Raw genomic sequence first — 14,426 nt, 5'->3', positions numbered from 1 at the left:
CTCGTCACGTCTCACCGCCCCTGCGCGTGTTTTCGTGCTCCAGCTGCGAGGACTATATCTGCGTTCCGCTCTTTTCTGCTGAGGCTCCGGGGCCCTGAGCTTGTTTTCTTCTCTGCCTCGGACCCAGTCATTACCATAACAGTTAAATGCAACTACAAATGTCTTCAGTGTTATAATGATGCCATCTGTCTCCGCCAGCAATTAATTTATCACTTGATGCAAATTCATCTCATTTTTAAATTAAGCAACATAAAAGCAAAAGGAACCTACCTAATAAAGATAATATATGCAAAGAACGGCACGCTATTTTTTTAACAACACATTTAATTACAAAATGTAACGTGTAAACAAACAACAAAGACGCTAATTAAACCTATAAAGTCTCTGAGTTTCAAAGAGCAGTAGAAGTCTCACATATCAAAGCAGAAGGGGAAGGTTTGTGCCTTAACATCACTAGGGACTGAGTTGACATGATCAACTGTTGAGACGGTGGTGAAGATCAACTCGGAGACATTTGAGGGGAGCCACTCGGGAATCGAGAGACCTCCACACCTTTGAAGCCGTGATCAGCCGACCTAATCCAGCCATGAGAACCGCGAGCATCTTCACACAGAAGCTCAAACACACTGGAGCTTTCGGTGATTACAAATGCAAATTCAAATTAACGTAAATAATATCCATTCAGAAAAATTAAGAATACAGGAAGGGTGGAGAGGATATGGGATGGGGAAAACTCAAATACTCGAGTTTGTCCTTTAATGGCTCGTGTTTATGTTTGAGATGAGAGACGCACCCCAGACACAGCGGCGTCCCGCGGGAAGCGCGAGACAAATGCACTTTCTCAAAATCAAACAACTTTAACGCTGCCTCGCGCCCCGAAGGAACAGTCAGTGAAATTATTGCGTTTAGTTCACCCAATGCAACACAGGTTATTAGTCACATTATCTTTATCTTGCTAGTTTGTTATTCTAAACAGGGTATGTTTTGGGGGGGAGGGGTCGCCAACCCTCTTGAAACCTGTTGAAACGTTATCCCTATATCCCACGACACGAAATAAGAATATTTTTGCTGACATATCTATTAGATGATTCATGTTGGATGTTATATATAAGTTACCGCAAGTAATCGAAACTTGAAACGATTTGATCGCTCGTGCAGGGGAAAGAAAATAAAAGACAACAATGAATTCAGAAGGATATGGTGATGAAATTGTGATGTAACTGTTACTAATGTGTGCTATACATGAACTTGGCATGGTGCGTTTGCTCTCTCACCCTTACTTATTTTCCGACTAACATAAAGAATGGTGGAGAGGGTTTTTTTTTAAAAAAAGCTAAAACTAAGCAGGCTAAATGAAAGAAATAAACATCAAATCATTAGATTTGCTTTTAATAGTGTTTATCGATGTAGACATATGCATTCTAAAACTGCTTGTTTGAATGAGGTTATTTTAACATATGGACAGCTGGATTTTTGGAAGGGAACAGATTTATCACTACAAGCAGCGTTTTAAGTCCTCAAAAGCTGTGATTAATTAACACCATGGCCTGGACCTACATCTCTATTTGCAACATCAGCTATTTAAGGTGGAAAAATCTCAATACAAACAGAAACTTAAGTATGATGGCCCAATAGCACTGGAGCTGTCTGTGGCTGAGGTGCAGAGAGAGAAGCCCCTTTCACACTGCACGTCGGACCCGCAATCTTTCCGGAATATTGCTGGGTCGCCTTCTGTGTGAAAGCAACCACGTCCCGGGATTGATTACCGAACTGAACCCGGGTCGGGGACCTAGTAACATTGCGGGGTTCGACCCGGTACGAGCGCTGTGTGAACAAAAGCCAAATCTAATTCCGTGTCGAAGTGGCTGTTTTGAAGGAAGATCAACTTTCGTGACGAAAACATATGTGCAAACTGTAATGAAGCAGAGATCAGTTAGTTCCTCACTTTCCGCGCTGACGCCGAGATCGTTTGCTTGCTTCAGTGAAAGTATAACGTGCCTAGCGTTGTCACGTGTCGGTAAGGGATCTTTACGGGTTGTGTGTGAAAGCACGCACATATACCGGGTCATCACTGGCAGTGTGAAAGTGCAAAATCTAGTGACCAGGGAACAATTGCAGGAAAACTTTACCTCTGTATTTGCCGGAATGGCAGTGTGAAAGGGGCTAGAGAGAGAGAGAATACTCAGAATACAGAGGAACACTAAGAACAACACATTCAGGGCAGAATTAGGCCAATACCCTTTATTAATACACATTGAGAAAAGAGCCATCAAATTTTAGAAACACCTAAAAATTAAGAATTTGAGTAAACTTCAGAAGTAATGAACTGAGGCTGAGATTGAAGCATACAGACGTGTCAAGGTATTTGGCTACAGTTGTCATATTCCTCTTGTTAAGCCACTCCTGAACCACAGACAACATCAGAGGCGTCTTACCTGTGCTAAGTAGAAGAAGAAATGGACTGTTGCCCAGTAGTTCAAAGTCCTCTTTTCAGATGAGAGCAAGTTTTGTAGTTCATTTGGAAACCAAGGTCCTAGAGTCTGGAGGAAGGGTGGAGAAGCACATAGCCCAAGTTGCTTGAAGTCCAGTGTCAAGTTTCCACAGTCTGTGGTGAAGTGGGGTGCAATGTCATCTGCTGGTGTTGGTCCATTGTGTTTTTTGAAAACCAAAAAGTCACTGCACCCATTTACCAAGAAATTTTGGAGCACTTCATGCACTCAAAAAAATGTACTTTCACCTTTGCCAATTTTATTTAATCCATTTATGTTATGATTACCTAAAAAAAATTATTTAACAATGTGAACTTGATTTAATCCAGTTCATTCAACAAAAAAGTGTGTATTGTCAGCTTAACTTAAAAATTATTTGTTCAGCCAACATAACATTGTTGCGTAAAAGTAACCAGATTAATGAAACCAACACAGACTTGCATCTCATTGGCTGAGGATTTCTGCAGTGTATTGTGGGTAATTGTTATTCTGTCACCCTCTTGGAGAAGTGTAGCACCATTAGATAGGTAGATGAGTAATACAATGTATAGTAATTATGCTGTTCTAATATATTTTAGAACAAAACAAACAAAGAAACAAAGGTTTGAAATGTTGTTTTGTGTTTCTAGTATGTTTGTTACATAATTAATAAGTTGTAATTATAGTAAGGTCTGAATGGAGATGCATATTAATCAGCTGCTCATGATCCTAATGCAAGGGGGTGGCATTCCTAAAATGGCGTTATTCAAATTTTATGTCATCATTATTTAACATTTTCAGGTACAATTAACTCATTTTTTGTTTGTTGACTCTATTAAGGTTTGTTAAGTTTACTTAAACTTATTTTGTAAAATGAACTAAATTATTAAAAACATTGTCCAAAACATTGCAAATTAGTTGGGCTGACACTATTAAATTAAGCTTTGCCCAACCATTGTAAATAAGTTGAATCAACCTTAATAAATTAAGTTGACCCAATGTAAGTACATTAAATTGGAGTAACAGAATTGCATAATGCTGAAATAAAGCAAATTAATCATGTGGAAATCCTTTCCATGATTTTTTTATGTTCGTTCAAAGAGTTATTTTTTTGAGTGTGCTTCCTTCTGCTGACCAGCTTTTCGAGGATGCTGATTTCATTTTCTGGCAGGATTTGACACCTACCCACCAAAAGTTGGTTAAATGACCATGGTGTTGGTGTGCTTGACTGGCCAGCAATCTGACCAGACCTGAACCCCAACGAGAATCTATGGGTTATTGTCAAGAGGAAAATGAGAAACAATAGACCAAAAAATGCAGATGAGCTGAAGGTCACTGTCAAAGAAACCTGGGTTTCCATACCACCTCAGCAGTGCCACAAACTGATCACCTCCATACCACTCCGAATTAAGGCAGTAATTAAAGCTAAAGGAGCCCCTACAGAGTATTGCGTACATATACAATAAATGAACATACAAACTCGATTCCAAAAAAGTTGGGACACTGTACAAATTGTTAATAAAAAGAGAATGCAATGATGTGGAAGTTTCAAATTTCCATATTTTATTCAGAATACAACATAGATGACATATCAAATGTTTAAACTTTGAAAATGAGTCATTTTTCAATTTTATGGCATCAACACATCTCAAAAAATTTGGGACAAGGCCATGTTCACCACTGTGTAGCATCCTCTCTTCTTTTATAACAGTCTGCAAACGTCTGGGGACTGAGGAGAAAAGTTGCTCAAGTTTAGGAATAGGAATGTTGTCCCATTCTTGTCTAATAAAGGCTAGTTGCTCAACTGACTTAGGTCTTCTTTGTTGCATCTTCCTCTTTATGATGCGCCAAATGTTTTCTATGGGTGAAAGATCTGGACTGCAGGCTGGCCATTTCAGTACCCGGATCCTTCTTCTACACAGCCATGATGTTGTAATTGATGCAGTATGTGGTCTGGCATTGTCAGTTTGGAAAATGCAAGGTCTTGAAAGACGACGCCTGGATGGGAGCATATGTTCTTCTAGAACTTGGATATACCTTTCAGCATTGATGGTGCCTTTCCAGATGTGTAAGCTGCCCATGCCACACGCACTAATGCAACCCCATACCATCAGAGATGCAGGCTTCTGAACTGAGCACTGATAACAACTTGGGTTGTCCTTGTCCACAGAATAGTTTTCTACTTTGCCACAGTCCATTTTAAATGAGCCTTGGCCCAGAGAAAATGCCTGCACTTCTGGATCATGTTTAGATATGGCTTCTTTTTTGACCTATAGAGTTTTAGCCGGCAACGGCGAATGGCACGGTGGATTGTGTTCAAAGACAATGTTTTCTGGAAGTATTCCTGAGCTCATGTTGTGATTTCCATTACAGCATTATTCCTGTATGTGATGCAGTGCTGTCTAAGGGCCCGAAGATCATGGGCATCAGGTATGGTTTTCCGGCCTTGACCCTTACGCACAGAGATTGTTCCAGATTCTCTGAATCTTTGGATGATTTTATGCACTGTAGATGATGATAACTCTTTGCAATTTTCTCTGAGAAACTCCTTTCTGATATTGCTCCACTATTTTTCGCCACAGCATTGGGGGAATTGGTGATCCTCTGCCCATCTTGACTTCTGAGAGACACTGCCACTCTGAGAGGCTCTTTTTATACCCAATCATGTTGCCAATTGACCTAATAAGTTGCAAATTGGTCCTCCAGCTGTTCCTTATATGTACATTTAACTTTTCCGGCCCCTTGCTACCTGTCCCAACTTTTTTGGAATGTATAGGTCTCATGAAATCCAAAATGAGCCAATACATGGCATGACATTTTAAAATGTCTAACTTTCAACATTTGATAATTTATCTATATTCTATTTTATGAGATTTGTAAATTATTGCATTCCTTTTTTACTCACAATTTGTACAGTGTCCCACCTTTTTTGGAATCGGGTTTGTACTTTCCAGAAAACCAACAATTCACTAAGAATTTGTTTAATGATAAACAAATATTTTTCATTTAATGGAAAAAAAAAGTATTTTAATTTGTCAAGATAGTGAATTGGTGGGTTTTTGTTAAATTCGAGGCAAAATCATCACCAATAAAATAACCAAAGACTTAAACTACATCAGTCTGTGTGCACTTAATTTATTGAATACACTAGTTTCACAATTTTAGTTGAATTACTGAAATAAATGAACTTTTCCACAACATTATAATTTATTTAGATGCACCTGTAAACACTATGCTTTGGCAATACATTGTAACAATTGTCATGCCAATAATGTTGAATTGAACTGAGAGAGAGAGAGAGAGAGAGAGAGAGAGAGAGAGAGAGAGAGAGAGAGTACTGCTGACTTTCTCTCACGCTTTGCGCAAACAGGGCGCCCCCACGGACCAATTAAGGCACGGCGAGTTGGGAGAGTCAGCGCTTTCCTGGGAGAGATCCCACATTTCAACAACCATTATTATCTCAGTCTCTTCAACGTTACGACTGCGGTCACGAAGATTGCATCAGGCCTCACTTCTACAACTGCGTGGCTGAGCCGACTCACGAGAGGAATTACAGTATCACAGTCCCTCCAGAAGCCCCTCTTTGATCCCGTCGCTCTCTGGCTGCTCCTCGAGAAAGCAATGTCATCTTGGTTCACGCAGGGATATTAAGTGTAAATACAATCAAAATCTCCTAGGTCGAGGAAGACGTTAGCTTCTGCTACAAGCTGTGGAATATTCCACTTGACAGTCTTACACTTTTCTCTCCCTGTGTTGACTTTTTTTCTGTTTTTGTAAGATGTTTTGCCCTCCTTTTATTACATATCCCCCATAAACCAAAAAGCTAAGTCTCATAATAAAATAAATCCATCTGTTGCACCTCAACATTTCTGAGGTCTAGACTGTGAAGGCCGTGCCGACACAATACAGCAAACAAGTCATTTCAATGAAACCGATCAATCAAAGACACTTGTTTCAGTTACGTTTGTTTAAGACTAAAGTAACTTTTCAGTGAAAGTCGTTTAAATTCAGAAGGGACAACCTGAAAAACACGGGACGAAAGAGAGAGCGAGAGCTCGTTGCAAATCCCATGGCAACAGCAACCAGAAAACACGTCTAAAATAGAGGGCAGTGTTCGCTATTACTATAGCAACAGGAAGACATGGCTCCTTCAATCAGCTTTAGGATTTGCTGAGGGGGGAAACAAAGCTCGATTCTTCGAAAAACCGTTATCAACGGGAATTTAACGAGTTTTACTTGTGAGTTTGAGGGTTATTTGCCTGTGACCGCGCATGACTTGAATAGCTCAGCATAATGTAGCGCCGGACCTTATGAAGTTCAGATGGGATAGTCAAAATATGACAAACAATGGATAAAAAACTATCTCTTTTCTTTCTCCTGCTAGATAGTGTTCGTGTTTTGCTCAATCGCAGGATTTAACATCCGCTACTCTCAAGGGCAGCTAGAAATGCTGATGCTGACATGAAAATAATGACGTTAAAGACGCCACCTGTTACACGCATTCCATTAGAATATTCAGTATAAGTAAATAAAGTTAATTTCACGCTACTATAGACGTTTTTACATCTCTTATGAGTAACTGCAGTGTCAGTTAATGAAGGGAACGTGTAAATAAGCTATCGGCTTTGTTAAATAAAATAATAAATCTGAGCAAATCTAAGCCAGTTGTCTACTGATCAAATTTAAGCATATATTATCAATTGTAACGTTAGATTACACAATTTAATCACCCTGTGGTCTAAATGAAAATAGAATTAGAATATTTACAGAGCTTAGAAGTCAACTGAACCGCTAAGCAAGCGTTTTAAGAGGAAAGCGTCAACAATGTTACAATGTTTTCTCCGTAAAGTTCCGTGAACTGCCCTTCCGCGACATGAAAGTTAAACCACTTTCAGAATTTGCTCTCGGGATGTTTACGTGAAACATGTGCACGGAGAGTGGAAAACCGAAGACCACTGGGAAGCAACGTCTCTCTGGCGGCAGCCAATGAGAGAACACAACAGCTCCTCTTCAGCCAATCGCTGCACGACAGAGTCGGTCCGTCCAGCGAATCTGCTAGCAGCTTGAAGCGCTGATGCAACTAACCTGCAACAACAGCCACGTATCTCCTGGGTAGCAGAAAGTGTTCTTCCTCGCTAGAAGAAATCAAGTAGTCCCTGTGAAACAATACATATTTGAACAGCAGTGTATGCTATGCATGTTATGATATGAATGTTTTATGTATTACCAGATACTGCAGCTGTATGATAATCATTCAAACTCTCGCGACCAACCGCTTTCATTACATATTATTTTCTCATTTTTAAGTTAAGGAACGTGCTAGCGGGATTTTGTGTTTTCTCGGAAGTGAGAAAGTGAGTCCTAATTCTTGTAGGCGTTTACACCGGCCCGAAGTGTAAAATTATCTGGACCACTAACTTACATCCATAGGGCGGAGGAATCTCTAGCACTGGGGGCTGAGCGCGTGACGCAGCTGGTTGCTAGGTGTGGGTGACCTGATGCATTGACTAAATTAGCCGATTCTCAGTCATCAGCTCCATCACAACAAAGCAAGACCAAAAGCACTTCAGTCCTAGACACTCCGGAGGAGACATGGCTTTTTAATTTACTAGAGACTTCGATCCTAAAGAAACGCCGTGCTTTGCTTTTGCAACGCACCCAAAGCCAAAACATTTAAGCAAGAATGGAGTAAGTACAACTTATTACTTAATTTTTCTTTTGTTCAGGCTTTTGTTGTTTTGTCTATTGGCTTTGCACTTTTTAGGGGTATTGCTTTTGTTTAAGTGTTGTTGAGCGTGTTGTCACTTGTAACAGTACTTCAGGCGATGTTTTATGCACACTGTCTTGCTTATTGAGAAAAGTTTCAGAAACTCTTAAGCTCTTTCAGTCGTTGCTACAAAGGTTTTGTAACATTAGGAATGATCTCAGAATAACCAGTCTGACATAGTTAATTAATATTTTGACATGTTAAATTTATTTTGATACACATTCCATTCTTTATGCACTTTCAAGTGACACTTGTTTGTTTAACAGCTTAAAAAGTTTAAATAGTGATTATCTATATTAAATAGATGAGGATACACAGGTTCTTCTTTCATTATTTCTTTTTTTCTTCTTTTTTTGCCTATTTTGACATCCATATCTGCCAGTTTAATGTATATTTGCATTTTGCATGCAGCGGACGTTGTTTGCTCTTTTAGAAATTGCCGTTTTGTTAACAAGCATGTGTAGTAAAGCTCTCACGAAGATTTGCTGTTTTTGCTTTTGCATTACGTCATAGAGTGTAACCCACGTGCCTGAGTTCAGAGAGTCTGCACCTGCCATACTGCTAGAAATGACTTGATTGCAGAAGAAAAATAGAAGAAAAAAAAGCTTTGTCAAAGTAGTCTCTGTCAGCATAAAATGTTTGTCAGTGTCTGAGCTTAGAGTGTAAACACTGGAAATGAGTATAGGCGCAAAGGTTATTAGGACATTTGGAGGCACCTTAGGTTGCATCATACAGACAAAGTAACATAGAAATCAATGCTAAATATATTAAAATGATAAAGTTTTTATATTGTTTTTTATATTGATAAAGTCCTTGATATTGTCATTTATTATTGTTAGGGTCCAAAATATGATCCGAAAAAGCTTTACATTTGAGTGTGTCTTGTATATTTAGGCTGCTAATACATTTCCCACCAGTAGAGCATTTGCCTGGTTCTCTTGGATACCAGTAGAACTCCCCTAAGTGGGCACAAGGGACTTTGATTGATGGGAGAGTGGTAGTTTTCTAAATTGGTCCCTCGTTAATCACAAGTGCATCTTTGCTGATGCTGTAGCAAAATGGGAGGGTTGTAGTTATTTTATTCAGTTTGCACTTCATCGCTAATTGTTAACACTGAAAATATGGATTTATGTTCAGTTAGGGATATTTTTAGATATTTTAGGAGAGCCAGGATAAGTTTATAATGGAAAGTCCCACCAACTAGGACATAATAGTTTTTCCACCCTACTTTCCTTCATCCTACTTTAGCAACTGAAGAATTACAGTTGGTGTGATAGTGTCATTTCGATACCAGATACACCTTAATCTCCATAGACAATGTGTTTTAACACATCGTCCTTCATCATATTTTCCCTTCTTTTTTTTTTAGGTTCCATAATGCACACCAAGCCCTATTTTCTGTGGCTCAACTCTCAAACTTCATTATCGTGCACTGTAAGCTCAGACGTTTGAATCGTAGGACCAACCGAAAGGATGATGACAATGTCAGCACCCATTTGGAAGACTCTACTTGTCTGCCCGGCAGACCCCCTCACTCTCTCTCACCCACAGGCTAACCACAGCCAATCGGAGGGGCGCAGAGGGGAGGGGCCAGAGGAGAACCAGCACTTAATTGGTGAGTTGCAGTGAATACAGTTTTTTATTTTTCCCAGTTTCAGGTGGGCACCGCACTGCAGCACATTTCGTTCTCCTTGAACAGTGAGTAAAACTACCAACGTGGATCGATTTTATATTATTTGTAGATAACATGCTAGTTTAATGCTACATTTCGCATTTTGGATTTAGTAAGCACACTGAGATGCGATTTTTATTTTTTTTAAACGGTTTGTTAAAATAATACTGGTATAGTTTATTTGGTTTAAATAATTGTGTTACATTGGATCTCTAGGCCAGTGATTAACGTGCTGACCTCTGTTTTCCCCATAGGTGATGGTCTTAGTGACTGGATGACGGAAGAAGTAGATTTCTCCTCTTACCTCCCAACCCCTCACTCCTCTCCCTCCCCCAATGCATCCCTTCCCCCCTCGCCCCTCCAGCATGACATCCAGGTGCCCTCAGATTTGGAGGTCATGACCTCTCTGCTGCAGGAGGAGCTTGCTCAGCTGGAGGATTACTTCCTTTCTGACCCTCTCCCAGAAAAAGCCTCGAAACTGGGCAAATGCGACAAGAGTCCATCGGCAGTTGGTCCACCCTCGTACTACCAGTTGCCCTACGCATCATATTCTACTTCCAACCAATCCGAATCCAGCCCTCTACTTGTTACCCTCGCAACTGGGGAACTTGACTTGCTGAGCTTTTGTGGGGGTCCCATTGGCCGTACCAAGATTCCTAGACATGCCCCTTACAGTTGCAGCCGCCCCAACAGCAGCATCTGCAGCCGCAAGAGAGTTTCCGATGACGTGAGGGTGGGTGACAGCTACGAGAGTAGCATCTGGAGCTCCAAAGGAAATTCCTCAGGTAACTCAGCTGTTGCACCTGGTGGGAGCTACAGCTGTGCTGAAGATGAACGGGTGGTAGGCAAAGGCTACTGCCTAGGCAGTGCAGTGGAGATCAGGAGGTGTGCCATTTTACCCAAAGAGGAGAAGAACTGCCGCTACACGGAAGAGGCCGTCGGCACAAACAAGCCCGGCAGCAGCAGTGGGTACAATTTTAGCGGATCTGTTCAAGTTCCCCAAAAGAAAGAAGAAATGATGATGTACGGCATCAGAGAAGTCAATTTAAGTGGCATAGCAGGAAGTGCAGAGATGGAGATGATGAGTGAAGCCAAGAATGGTGCTAATGATGTGAAGGCCAGCATCCCCTGGAAGTCCGAGGCCAACGAAAGCTGTTTCCTCCAAAGTTCATCCCAAGAAGAGGCCTACCAAAGCTTCCTTGGGGCCATCAATGACCCAGTGAAGCCAGAGAGCATTGAGATCCTCCGGCAACATAACTTCCACTGTGGCTTTCTCGAAGGCCAAAGCCCCGACTGCCTGAGCGGTGACCGCCACGGACCTGAAATGGGGTCCCCTTGTGCCAGAGGAGTCTGTGTGCTGAAAGACGACCCATGCATTGTGAAAGCAGACCTAGAGGTGCCACTAATTGAGGTGAACCATGGTGAACGCAAACAGAAGAAGAGAGACCAGAACAAGACTGCAGCTCACAGGTATTTTCAGAATCACAGTGGTGTCAATTTTATTTTAGATTTTAGAGGGTTTTGAAGTCACACTTAGTCATGAAAGTACAAAATACTTGATAGAGGCAAAATTGTATTATGTTTCAGATTACAATGCCTGTGGGCATTACAAAGTAGCTGCTTGTGGGATTTAAAAGACCACACCTTCTGTAAGTGAAACTGACTTTCCTCTTTATCAGGTATCGCCAAAGGAAGCGAGCAGAGTTGGACACATTGGAGGAACAGCTACATGGCCTGGAGGGTAAAAACCGTGAGCTACGGGACAAGGCAGAATCGGTGGAGCGGGAGATCCAGTACGTGAAAGACCTCCTGATTGAGGTGTACAAGGCCCGCAGCCAACGCCTCAAACAGGAAACCAGCGCCTGACCAAAAGCTCGACCACCTGACAATGGTCCTGCAAGTAGAATTGTTAGCAGTCTGAAAGGCAATTGAGATTTGAGTTGTGTCTTTTTTTAGGATGTGGTGGAGGTTGTACTATTGCACGTTACTCAATCATTTCATTTTCGTTACAAACTGACAAAAGTCCATCAACAGCTGCAGCACAGACATCCACTTTCTCAGAAATAACTCCAGATCATTCGAAATGCACTGTGATTATGTCTTTGACTGTAATGACAGCCGTTTTTTTGATTGTTTTCTCCTACGTTTCTCAAGAGTGGCTTGACGGCTCATCTTCTGGTTTCCATAAATGAGCTTTAACAACAGAGCGTTTACTGTTCAGGATTGACCACTGAATAACGCAAGATCAAATCAAACACATCTCCATTTATTTAGAATAGGCTGTAAGGTAATATCACAAATTCCGCATATGGCCTGCACTGATTTTAATTTATACAGAGGCTGTTTATTCTTTTACATTTATTTATTAGCAGTTTTAACATTTATGGTAATAATACTAATGATGTACACAATCAGTACAACATTGGTAGTTCCTTTTTTCCTTCCATATATTAATTAAGGAATGAGAACTGATATTAAAAGCAATCTGTTTCTTAAATATCGAGTTTCAGGGGAAGCACTTCTCAAAATAAATTTCCCTCAGGAATAATGAACCTGATGATGTGTTTTTGAAGCCCCAATTTTAGGTTAGTCCTGCAGCTCAGGTATACAATTTATGTCCAAAGTCATGGAGGTATGTCAGTTTGTAACTCAATGCTGAAGATATGGCACTGCCTAATAATGTTATGTGTGTTGATTCCCTGTATTTTTGTTCTTGCATGCAGACGATTTCATGGCTCTTTATAAAGAAGTTTGTTTTTCTTGCGTCTGAATGACATGTTACAGCAAAAGTCTTTCTTGCATAAGAAGTCCTATTTTATATTCTCTTAGCTAACACGTTTCATTAGAGGTGAATGAGTGGCATTTGATTCACAAACTACTGTTTGGCCCAACGTCTCTGCTGTTATTGCGACTACAATCAGGGTTTGTGATTTTATAAAGCTTGTTTGCTCTAATGTACAAGATTGTGTTGGGGGACAGAACGAAAAACTTTGTAGTGATATGGCTTTTTTAATAATCACTGATATGATTGTGGTGGCTTTAGAATTGCGGACTTCCAAGCTTCTTAGCAATATTTCATCAACAACACAAATTACTCCATTTTATTATTATTATTATTATTATTTGTTTTTATTATTATTTATTGCATTTGCAATCATGCACAATCCTTGACAAATATTATGATTTTCTGTTTTACAATTTACAATTTCAGGAGTTAATTCTGGTTATTTGTCTAGTGACTTGCTCCAATAGGAGACGTGCATTGATCACAGTTACAACAATAACAAAGAAATCAACTGCAAATCAGGCTTTGATTAGTTCCTCTTTTTCTTTCTAATTTTTTTTTTAGGGATTTTTTTTTTTCGAAGTGTGGTTGTGTACCTTACTACTTAGCAATATTGCAAATATAATTTAATTCTTCCAGATAAGCAACCTAGATACTGAGAGAGCTTAGCATATCACTTAATATATGTTTTCCTTGGCGTTATACAATCATGTTTATGAAATATAGCTAATTATGCGCTGTGTTGTATGGTCATTTTGTGAAGTTGAGAATTTTATTTCCCTTTTTTTTATTACAATCCAACATGAAGGCACACGATTTCCAAGAGTTTACACCAGCTATAATACTAAGACTAGTCATTTTGTACGAGGCATTTCGATGTATCGTCTCCGATTAAATTCTTTGTGTTTCCTGTTATTTGACTGAATTAAAATAAAGTGCTTTGTGTCAGCAGCAGTGCACTGTGGCGATGATGGCTTCATGTGAGATATTTAGAGCTTAATCGGTAGACCTTGAGTTTAACGGATAAACTGAGTTTATCCCTTGTTTGGCAGGAAAATTGTTTACAGCTTTGAAAGCCAAATATATGGAACAGTGTTATTCCCTATCCTGATTCCTCTCTACTGCACGACGTGGAGGAAAAGGAAAAACAAATCTTTCCACGCAGAGTGTCAGCTAGCATACGTGCGTCAGGGAGAAAAAACAACAATAGCCTAACATAATTATTATATGAAATGTAGGATGTCTAAATATATTGAGACGTTGTGTTTTATAATTAAATGAAGATTTTACGTCTTCTTTATGTGTCATGATAGTAGTTTTGGATTAGGAAACATTTACGTAAAAAAACGGAACCAAAGGGTACAAGGAGCAGAAAATAGGAGGGGAAAACACACACACATACATACACGTTTTTATTCCTGTCAAAAGTCTTATTTCTGTATAGCGGTTGATTCATTCATATTTATTGCGAGCTCATTTTAACGGGTCCGGTTATTTATAGTTTCCGAACACTGATCATCCCTGGTGTTTAATGTTCAATTATTCTCTTACTTTTACTAAACAGTAGCCTATTTAAATATATTCCTGATGTTCGTCTTTTTCATACACACACGAGGCGGAAACATATGATCAAAAATCATCAGACACAAATTTAAAGTATGAAATATATAAATATGTTATATTGAGTGACAAGAAGACCAAGACAGTGTAATTTCAGAGGACATAAGTGAATAA

At 39.8% G+C, this 14,426-nt stretch overlaps 1 protein-coding gene across 1 annotated transcript; it reads left to right on the top strand.

The window, feature by feature from the left end:
- The first annotated feature begins 7,573 nt into the window (after positions 1 to 7,573).
- LOC113074507 (uncharacterized) lies at positions 7,574 to 13,646 on the top strand. Its single transcript, XM_026247351.1, has 4 exons — positions 7,574 to 8,156; positions 9,605 to 9,850; positions 10,162 to 11,377; positions 11,587 to 13,646. Exons 2-4 carry the CDS (start codon positions 9,709 to 9,711, stop codon positions 11,771 to 11,773), a joined length of 1,545 nt encoding a protein of 514 aa, XP_026103136.1. The 5' UTR covers positions 7,574 to 8,156; positions 9,605 to 9,708; the 3' UTR covers positions 11,774 to 13,646.
- The last annotated feature ends 780 nt before the right edge of the window (positions 13,647 to 14,426 follow it).

This window comes from Carassius auratus, chromosome 5 (genome assembly GCF_003368295.1).
Source record: "Carassius auratus strain Wakin chromosome 5, ASM336829v1, whole genome shotgun sequence".
Taxonomy (NCBI): domain Eukaryota; kingdom Metazoa; phylum Chordata; class Actinopteri; order Cypriniformes; family Cyprinidae; genus Carassius; species Carassius auratus.
This window is presented reverse-complemented; position numbering and strand designations above follow the sequence as displayed.